Here is a 10536-nt window from a genome sequence, read left to right as displayed (position 1 = left end):
AGTGCCATGTTGATCAGATTGTCTTCTATACTGGATACTACTTATTAGTGCCCCTCCTGGCGCACCTCTGCTGGGTATTGATGATGGACAGTATATATCTATTTCAATAGCATATTTTCTATTAGCCGCAGCTAATATGTGCACTCATAGGCTTTATGGGATGCATGAAGTTTTGGAGTTAGGGGTGTTATAAGTTACCTATTAGTAGGGTGAAAGCAATCCTTAATAGAAGCAAGGATCCCTTAGATCTTTTAGAATGACACCAAGAGATAATTATAACCCCTAAGAGATATATAGACTAAGGAACCTGATTAAAATAATAGTAGGTAATTCATGGAAATTCAATACTGAATATAATTTCCAATAGTAATCCTTAATTATATTCCCTCCCTTTAAGCCCACTCGCGTATCAAGGGAATCAGGCTATTAAGGTGAAGACACTTGCTAAAAGTGTCTAATAAGTGTAGTCCTTTATGCCTCACTAAGCCTGCCTGGCCCTAAGTAGAGTGAGAGGAACCTGCTTGTTCCTCATGCAGAAACAATCTAATCGAATCCCGGTCACCTTCTAATGCCACAGATGAGTCAATTTCAATACTATACTCCTATCGATAATATCAAGGATCACCGGCCGACAGAACCCTTTGGGGAACAATGTTGTTCACAACAGTTTGTAAATGCTTCTTCTGCCTCTCTAGATCGTCTTCGTCACACCCTTCCAGATTGAAATAGGGCCGCACGAAACAATTATGGGCTGTAGTATTCTCCGGGTCTTCCTTGGCTAGGATGCGGAAAACCTTTCTCATCCCTTGATGGCGGCTCACAATGTTTAGCAACTTCTTTGCAGTGCCGCTATCGTCGGTGTCGTCCTCCATGCAGTTTAAATGGGCACGGAGTGTATAAAGGACTAAAGCCGCGAGACCTGCTGCATAGGCAGTCGCAAATGAGCTGCCCCTAACTGGATCCTTCCAAATATCCTTCATATGTAAACCTTCACCAGGCAGAATAAAATCTGCCGTCGCGTAAAGGTTTTCCTTTGACATAGCACCATATATCGTGGCAGAACAGATTCGGATGATCCCCTCTAGGCTGACGGGCGCGAAATCACTTATCTCTTTTATCGCTCCCACGTCTGGGTGTGAAGCAAAGAGAATCGACTTTTTGTCCTGCAGGGTATCAGCGACAAGTTTCTCAAACTCCTCCTTGTCCGTATCGGTCGAGCTTCGCTCTCTTTGATAGCTCCAGCTCATTGAGATAATGTCCGCTCCCATCTTCCTGGCGTGTTGAAGGGCCTGATATTCATCTTTGTTTAGCGAGAGAGGGTCTACCGGCGACATACCGACATAAAACATACCTCTGTACATGACTTGATGGTGAATCGCTGCTTGCTATCTGATTTGCCTGAGTTATCCAGCCGGTAGACCAGGAGTTCCGCACCAGGGCAGATGTCTCGGACACACCGAGCCATTGCTGTGCCGTGGCTGCACTGGCCAAGAAACCAATCGTGTTCTGGGTGGAAGGTTTCGCCCTGTTGATTTGATCCCTCAAACTGGCTCACATCTGCGCCGTCATCAAGAATCGCCACTTTGACACTGACTTGATTTTGGAGATTTCTGTTGATCCTCGTCATGAAATTCTTGTACGGATCAAGGAGCCTGATCCAGTCTTCGGAGCTGGGCCTGTTCCAGCTCAATGATTAGCCCATCCAGAGAGAACCGGTCACACCGTCGTTGCACAGATCTTACATGGATTTTTCACTGGAAGTTGGAGCTTCAGCCGGACTTTCCACCGTTGTGCTAACTTTTGGCGGGATCGAAGTCGATGCCTCATTGAATGGAACGATCTCAACTTTGGGGATAAGGTTTTTGCAGTTTTCCCGAAGCCTTTGTTCAAATTCTGCCTTGTACTCATCGCAGTCTTTCTCATCGTTCTCGTTCTGGCGGCAGTCAGACACACTGATTTCATAATGCTCATGACAGCGGGTATTTCTCTTGCCTGGGGATGAATCTCGACAAACAGTTTCTCCAGCTGTTCTATGGTGAGTGGATGTCTAGGGCCTCAGACAATGCATTCATCGACTTACGCTCAAAAGCTTTGCAAGTCCGTCCTTAGCGGCCCAGCCCCTCAGTACGGCTGTATTTCCGTGCGAGTACAGATATACCTCTCTTACTCCCGGAGCGGCTCGAAAGATGGTGTCACTACAAATGTCAAATTTCCTCCATTTCCAGACTTCGATATCAAAGCCCGTATGCTGGCCGCTCTGGTTCACGGGGTTGAGACATTGCCGGATCGCGGCATTGGTGTGAGGGTGATCTCCGGCGTCATCAACATCGACGGTGAAGATCTTTTCCACTTTCTCCTCCCGAAGCCACTGAAAAACCCCGATATAGGGATCAGGGCTATCGCGGGGGGAGCCGGCAGACCGGACAGAAGGCGGGTGTACCGCTGAAGCGTTCCAGTAGGGGAGCTTGACGTAGCTCAGAGCTGTTTCGAATTTCATCCCTGACTTATCCCGGATATCGTTGATGTATTTGGCCGTCAAGTCTTTAGTCGCCCCGCACAGACTGAGTTGGATTCTTTTGGCTAAATGGGTATCAGAATCTTTGAAGACCTGACAAGACGGCTCGGCACTGACCTGAGGATATGTCTGCATATAAGAGGTTCCTGACCAGTTTGTGGTTATATTCCAACTCTTGGACACCATCACAGATGATGAGTTCTCTGTATCCAATAGCGCGATTCTTGAGAAAGCTTTCCAGCTTCCGCGCTTGATCAGACAACTTGGACTTTTCCTTCAACAGCTGGAAGACGCTTTTGCTTTGCCCGGCGACCTTCGAACAGCATAGTACAGCACCCGGGTAACGATCCACCAGGAGCTTGACAAATTCAATTAGCTTTTGCAGGTCCAAGGCGCTTCTATCGATGATGTCGACAGCCATCTGTAAAGGGGGACGTTCGTCGGTCGGTTCCTGGAGAAAGAATTCATCTGGACTAAGATCAAGGAGGACCTTGACTCCTTCCAAGTCCATCCTCTGGGCGGCAGAGGAGTCAAAGTTGGTATCTGTGATGAGGAATTCGAAGAGCCTCCGTGCCTGGTTGCGTAAAGCGTTTTTCAGAACGTCCCGGAATTTATTGTGATCTTCGAGTAAAGATTCAGCGTTCTTCGAATAAGGACAGCCTCCCGTTTGGTTCCGGGGCTCATCATCTGGCGAGGGGGTGGGATAGCGAGAGCCTCCAGGATTCTGTGGATTCGACTGACGCTCCAGCTGCCTCTTGAAGATTTCCGGCATGTCGACAGCTTGCAGCGAGCATCTGTCAGCCCCCTTGCACTCCTTCTGATGTCGCTCAAGCGCCTTGAGAGTGGGTTCCGGCAGCACCAGTCCCAGGACTAGGAAGAGAATTGACGTGTTGGATCTTGCAGCCTCTACCATCGGCGTGTAACCGTAGCTACTGGCGTGGACGAAGAGATCTGGCTTGTCGAACACAATTTCCTGAATGTAGTTCTGAGCCTGCTTCCCTAGATTCCTCACGTCCTCATTCACTATTTTATGCAGCAAAGTCACTTGCCCCTTGTCAAACTTGAAACTTGCTTGCTTACACTCAGAGTCCAGCTGTTCCAGCGTTTCAGGTTCATACAAGAGCTTAGTTATGATCTGAAAGTGATCCCCGTGTATCTTCTCTTCCTCTTCCCGCTGGAGGCGCCCCATGTCACTGGACAATTTGGTGGCATTGCTTTTCTGTTTCCCCGTCTCCCCAGCCTTATCATTGGGGGTTGCCCCCAATTTTCCATTGTGGGCGCCATTTTGTGTCTGGCCAGTCACTCTTGCCATTGTCATACTTTAGGAGAGCTTGTTAGTAGAATGCATGAAAGGAAGTGATTAGGAAGTGATTAGGGGTTAGATAGTCTAGGTGGTCAGATTTCTTTTAAGCCTCACCCAGCTATTTTGCTGACTTGTGGCTGACTATACATGCAGGCCATGACGTGGCCTTGAATCACATATCATAAGACAATATGCAGGTGTCATCACATGGGGCACAGGCATGACAGGAAGATCTAAGATTAATATATAGTTATAAAGCTGAACTATGGAAGAGTGAAGTCGTAGTAGCTCGCCTCAATCAGTCCTGACATAAACCAGATCTTTACTATCCATCACTTGAAACAACAAATCATGGCGCAGTGTAATGATGATCCTTTCTCTTTTGACGCGATTCAGCTTCAGACCCAACCCGAGAGGCGCGGAATGCACCGCCTCGACGATGGCGAGCAAATCCAGCGTCCCGATGCCTTCGACGACCTCTGCCAGGGTCTCTTACTCCAGGCACGGATCGACCGAATCGTTCATGGGTTCGAGGGCGAGGGCCAAGGCCCCGCAACACTCGTCATCTTTGGCTTTCGTTTCCATGGCCTCAACGAGAAACGACGGTTCAAGGAAGCGGTCATCAACATTACGTTCCAAGACGAACAGAAGCGTCGTCACCACCGATACGATCCCGAGGTAATCTCGCTGTGGCCGAATGGGATGTTCACGCTTGGAGAGCCCACGGTCGTTGAGCTCGAGAGCAGAAGAGAGGGGAAGGTGAGGGCAGAGGTGACGGCCGGTGGTGCTGGGGTGGTGCAGGGAGGCGCCCGGGCTGCGTACAAATGGGAGACGACCAAGTCATTCAAGAGGCTGGATCGGGCCATCTTGGTTGGCTCTATGACCCTCGACACCACGGTGCGACATGAGGGGGGAAACAATCTGGTTCGCCTCACCATCTCGGAGAACCACGCGGCCGCATCAGGGATTGTCACGGACTTGCGCGCTGCTGTGCTCCTGAGGCGCAAAAACGACGACGATACGTTCACGGCCTCGGTAAGATTCAAGGCCAAGGCGGACTTCCGATACGACTGCGTCCGCGGGGTCCGCGATATCCTGGGATTCTCGCCTCCGAATGGACCGGTTCGCTTTAAACCGGGAGTGCAATACCTGCGGCCACCCACGTTGGGAGACGAGATGGAGTCTAGACTTGCGGCGTCGATTGACGCAAACAAGCTAAATGCTGCGAGGTTGAATGAACTGGCAGGGATCTTGAGCGCCACTGTCTTGGCCATTTAGATAAATTTCCTAATGCTATGCTGGATGATGTGTAGAGGACTGGATCACTAATATCAATCCTTAGTCTCACTAGCCGAAGGAATCTCTCCTCACACTATAAAGCCCTAAACCCTAACATTAAACACTTCTGCTGGCGGATGTCAGGTATATTCTTGCTGTAGCGTATGATATAGGATGGCTATGCCTCTCCGTTAGCCAATCCAAGCATACTGTCACGCTGCATCACGAGAACATGTATCATTGCCACGTATATCCCTGTCGACGCAACTCTCAGCCTGATGCGACAGGGATCTATCTATTCGGTGAACAGAGTGAGACCCCCGCCTGACGAGGACAAGATAGCTATCCAGTGCTAACAAGCAGTCCCCTTGAAGCGGTCTCCTCACTGTTCACCACAAGTGTATCCGATTCACCATGACGGAAAGGTATTTGAATAATCAAGAGAAACCACGATGGAAGCCAAGCTTCAGGTTGGTAGAGCCCGACGAACGGCCGTGATGCTGGCACTGATGAGGTCAGGATATTTCTTGTCGGCTTTGGCACACAAGCTGGTACAGTCGCAATGGTGGACAAGATACGGGTTCTCATTCCCGAAGCAGAAGTCACCAGTCACAGTATTTTTCGAGATGAAAGGGAACCAGAGAAGAAGGAGGAGGAGAACAAGCTGGATCTGGCAGTGGATGAGTCTAGTGACGCGTCCATTCCCGATCTTGAAAACCGAGATACAGATTCTGTAGCGAGCGTGACAGTGGGGAGAACTGTTCTTTCCCCGGTCTGGATGGAAGATGAAGCCTATCACCTCCTGCATCATCTTCGTGGGCAGCGAACAGGAATCACCGACAAAGTCATACTTGCTGGCTACGGCCTGGGGGGCATCATCATCAAACAGGTAAGAGAACTGTCCTTTTAGACTCAACCCTAAACCCTAAACCCTAAACCCTAAACCCTAAACCCTGAAACCAACGCAACGCAACCCTAGCCCAGCGGTGTATTGACACAACCAGGCTATAGATATTGCCAGAACGAGCCCTCTCTTCTATGACGTTGCGGATACCATCGACTCCCTGGTTTTCTTTGCCACACCGCACCACCCAACTGACCAGCAAACATGGGAAGGGATGCTTCAGAATCTGACGGCAGAATCGACAGGCAATATCTTGGATATCCTGCCGGGCCTCGTTGATGCAGTGGCCAGTCTATCGCTTGTTTTCTTCCGCCACCAGACAGCATATACCGTCACAAGCATCGTGACTACCAATACCTTCAGCTCCCTTGGCCAAACTATCAGGTGGAAAAGCACCGACAGCCGCGGCATAGCCAAAGGCGATCTGCAACATCTAGACAACTTGCGAACCCTGAGAATGTCTCTGGCTCCCAGCTGTCTGACATCAGGACAGGGTGGAAGTACGGCAACGCCGGAACGTGAGGACGAATGTAGGGAATCCAATATCTACTTTCGATTCCTTCGGGCACTCTCTCCTTCTCGGAGAGCCTTCTACGAGAGCAGGGCTCGGTGCCAGATCCAGGACGTCGGATTAAAGCAAGGCCTGGCTCCCGTTCACTTTTGTCAGATCCGGGGTAAGTCTGTGCAGGTCACGGCGCCCGAGCGATATGGCAGATCCGTCATTGTGAAGCGGATTGCCCAGGGCATCCGACAAGAGCATCCGGTGGTGGTTATCGAGCATTTCCCCAGCTCTTCGACACTCTTCAGCCTTTTTATTTCCACTCTCCACCAGATCTTGTCGCAGAAGCCCTCCTGCTTCGACTCCATCCGCCATCTGGCCGCAGAGATGCTTGCCCTCAATGCCTGGACGGTGGGTGGAGTAAAGCACCTGCTGTCCTCCATCTTCCACCACACCGAGAGGCTGGACGTGCTCGTCGTCGTCTATGATCTCGGATCACAATCCTGGGCGCCCGAGGCACGCTCCTGGTGGCCAGCTCTGCGAGAAATGATCAGGGCTTCTCCATCGTCGAGCTGCACATTCCTGATCAGTAACGACAAGCCTGTCGAGGAGTTGGACGCCGAGTCGGCCGTCGTGTTAGACCTGGAGAAAGATTATCACTCCGTCAAGAGCAGGTTCATCAGATCCAGGGTCAGCCAGCTGCTCGACGGCATCTACGACCTGACTGCTACATCCACCAAGAACTTCAAACGGGAACTCACAGCGGCCATCGTGGACAAAGCCACGACGTTCCAGGGCTCGATGCATGAGGTCTGCTCGTTCCTGGCTCACCTCTTCCAGCAATTCCCGCCCAGTGTGCCCCAAGCCATGCGAGATACCATTGCGCACAGCCCAGCGGACTCTGCATCCCTATGTCAGGCGCAGGCGGAGCTCCTCATATCCAGCCACCATCCCGGCGCCGTGACCTGGGCCCGAGAACTGCTCTCCTGGATTGCGATGGCGATGCGTCCCCTGCGCATGGAAGAGTTGGCGGTCGCCGCCGCCCTGTATCCTCCGTCGTCAACAACCCTGCCAGGCACGATCAGCGCGCAGATGGTGTTGGACGTCGAGGGGGACATTCGCCGACACTTGCAGGCCTTTGTGTTGGTTGAGAATGGCTACGCGCGCATGGCCAGCCCGCACGTCCTGCCTGTTCTGCGCAGCGTCGTCCAGCTCCAGCCCAGGGACCATTCTGACCTCACGGTGATCGGGCTGCGGTACCTCACCGGCGTGCTCTGTGAAGCCCTATCACGCCCGGAATGGTGGGACAAATGTCAGTTCTATGTGCGGTCGTCTCGAGAGATCCCAGCAGAATCGATACAAAGAACCTGCAGCAGCGCCGGGCATGAACCAGTGCTGGAGCTGCTGAGTTATATGGTCCGCAACTGGCCCAACCACTACCTTTGTGTCCAGCATCCAAGCGTCGAACTTCAACGCGAGGTTGTGGCATTCTTCGAGCAGCAGGGAGTTGTGGAGAAATGGTTCCAACTGTACCTGGATTGTAATTCCTTGCCGCCGGACATACTCCTTGACATGGAGAGCGTCAGCAATTGCAACGACAGACGCGCAGTTCAAATCGCCGGCTTTCTAGGGCTCCCTTCAATCGTGAAGCTGCTCGACGGAGATCTCAGTGCAAAGGAATACTTCCGTGTGCCACTGCGACGTGGATGCGTCGAGTCCGAGATGGTCGTCAGGCCCAGGGACTCCAAGCTGTATCTTGAGGCTGTCATAGCAAACGACGACGTCCGCAGTTTGAATAGCTTGCTCGATGCCGACATGGACAGTGTCGTCCGTTTTCACCCTCTCCATATGGCCGCACGCGCCGGGAGTGTAGAGAGCACCTCCATTCTCCTTCAGAGACTGGCCACCTCGACTGACACGGATCATACAGGCCGAACAGCACTGCACGCGGCCGCGGCCTCTGGGAACTGCGAGGTGATGAGGGCTCTTCTGGATGAGGAGCGCACCGCCCTGGTCAGGATGGTTGACCACCAAGACAGCAACTCGGAGACTGCGCTGCTTCTCGCCACTCGCCTGGGAAACACGGAGGCGGCAGTCTTGCTGACCACGCGGGAAGAAGGCCGATGCCTCGCAATTCCCGACAAGGAGGGCAGAAACCCGATTCACCATGCCGTCGTGAACTGTCTCGATGTCCTCTTCGAGCTCTACACCTCTCTCCCGAGTGAGATCAGCACTTGCGCCATCAGCGCCCACGACAGGGACGGCGCCACGCCGCTGCATCTCGCTGCCCGCTGTGGCCGTGTGGCCGCCGTGCAGGCCATCCTCGCCGCCGGGGGGGATTCTGGGCGCGAGTGCGAGATTCTCGAGGCCAAAGACGAGTCTGGCCGCTGGCCACTGCAGTGGGCGGTCGAGAATGGACACGCCGTGATTGTCGAGAGACTCCTGAGGACGGCCGCCATGTGTGAAGCGTATCATGGCGCTGACGGCACGATCAACCGGATAGCAGAGCTAGCGGTGCAGAAGGGACACTTGGCGATTCTGGAAGACTTGCTGGACTGGGATGCAGACCTTGAATCTCATATCCCATGTCTCTTCAACCGCGCGGCGGAGCACGGCCAGCTGGTCATCGTCGAGTTTCTCTTCCAGACCTCTATCGTCGCGGCCGATGGCGACGGCACAGAGAAACGCACGCCGCTCGGGTGCGCTGCATCCAACGGCTTCGGAGGTGTGGTCCAGGCGCTGCTCGATCATGGTGCCGACATCAACCTTGCCGGCGCTGAGAAATGCACGCCCTTGCTGCTGGCGGTAAAGAATGGCCACGCCAATGTGGTCAGGGTTCTTCTGAGGCAGATGGAGGAGCAGGAGGATGGCGAGACAGTAGAGGTCAACGTCAACATCCCGGATGTCTCGACCCGACGCACGCCGCTGCACCTCGCCGCCGACAGGGGTCACTTGGAGATCATGGACTTGCTTCTCAGCCACCGTTCAAGGGCAGAGGCCGGCGGGGTGGACATCGAGGCGCGAACAAACATGTTGGAGACGCCGCTGCATCTCGCGGTCCCCCACCCCCAGGCAGCGGAGAGGCTGTTGGATGCCGGCGCCGAGGTCGATGCAGCAGACGACTCGCGTCAAACCCCTCTACACAGGGCCGTCCGCGATCGCAAAGGCCAAACCGCCCGGTTGCTGATCGCCAGAGGGGCGAGCCTGTCCGCCATTGATATGATGGGCCGCCGGCCGACCTACGACGCCCTCAACACCAAGAACATCCCGCTGCTGGAAGAACTGTACAAGGAGGATTGCCCCTCCGATGCCCTGTGGGAAGACGTCGAGACGGCAATAGAGCTCTGCAGCGACGATCCCTCGATCGTCGAGGTGGTGAAAGCCTTGCTCCCTCGAGTAGTGAAGCTGAATCGCGGCCTCCACACCGATGGCCGGTCGTTTTTCCATGTCTTCGCGGAGAATGGGCCCCCGGAGCTCATCACCATCCTGGTGGATCTAGGCCTGGACATTGATCAAGTCGACTCTATGGCTCAGACGCCGCTGTGTGCTGCGGTCAGACAGCGCAACGTGGAGACCTGCAGACTCCTGCTCACGGCCGGGGCATCTGTAGATGCGCATGGATCCAATGGTGACACCGCGTTATACACCGCGTGTTACCTGGGAGAGCCAGAAGTGGCCCGGCTGCTTCTCTCCCACGGGGCGGACCCCAACTGGCACGATGGACTCACCTGGTCGCCACTGCATGCCGCCGCGGACAACGTTGAGATCGCCGAGCTGCTGCTGGAAAAAGGCGCCAGCATCGACGATCAGAAAGTCGATCTGTGGACGCCGATGCATCTGGCCGCCTCTTGGGGCGAGGCAGATGTGGTCCGGCTGCTGCTGAAAAACGGCGCCGAGCCCAACCATCTCACCGAGGACGGCGACACTCCCCTGCATCGCGCCCTCAAGAATGATCGGAGCCTTGTCGTCAAAGCCATGCTGGAGCACAGGGGCAGCAAGGGCATTGATTTCGAGAAAAGGACCGCCGACGGACGAGC

General features: G+C 53.8%; 2 protein-coding genes across 2 annotated transcripts; one reads left to right on the top strand and one right to left on the bottom strand.

The window, feature by feature from the left end:
• Window positions 1-626: 626 nt before the first annotated feature.
• On the bottom strand, window positions 627-2215 carry ASPZODRAFT_33681 (hypothetical protein; the record flags this gene model as incomplete). The annotated part of the gene is made up of 4 exons (XM_022728256.1): window positions 627-1300; window positions 1333-1670; window positions 1743-1933; window positions 2081-2215. Coding segments are annotated over 4 exons (1338 nt in total), but the record flags the coding sequence as incomplete, so codon positions are not given.
• A 1954-nt stretch (window positions 2216-4169) lies between these two features.
• Window positions 4170-5096, top strand: ASPZODRAFT_20792 (hypothetical protein; the record flags this gene model as incomplete). The annotated part of the gene is made up of 1 exon (XM_022727674.1): window positions 4170-5096. One exon carries the CDS (start codon window positions 4170-4172, stop codon window positions 5094-5096), a length of 927 nt encoding a protein of 308 aa, XP_022576615.1.
• Between the last annotated feature and the right edge of the window lie 5440 nt (window positions 5097-10536).

This window comes from Penicilliopsis zonata (genome assembly GCF_001890105.1).
Source record: "Penicilliopsis zonata CBS 506.65 unplaced genomic scaffold ASPZOscaffold_40, whole genome shotgun sequence".
NCBI lineage: Eukaryota > Fungi > Ascomycota > Eurotiomycetes > Eurotiales > Aspergillaceae > Penicilliopsis > Penicilliopsis zonata.
Note: the sequence above shows the minus strand (reverse complement) of the source record. Positions and strands in the feature narration are given on the sequence as shown.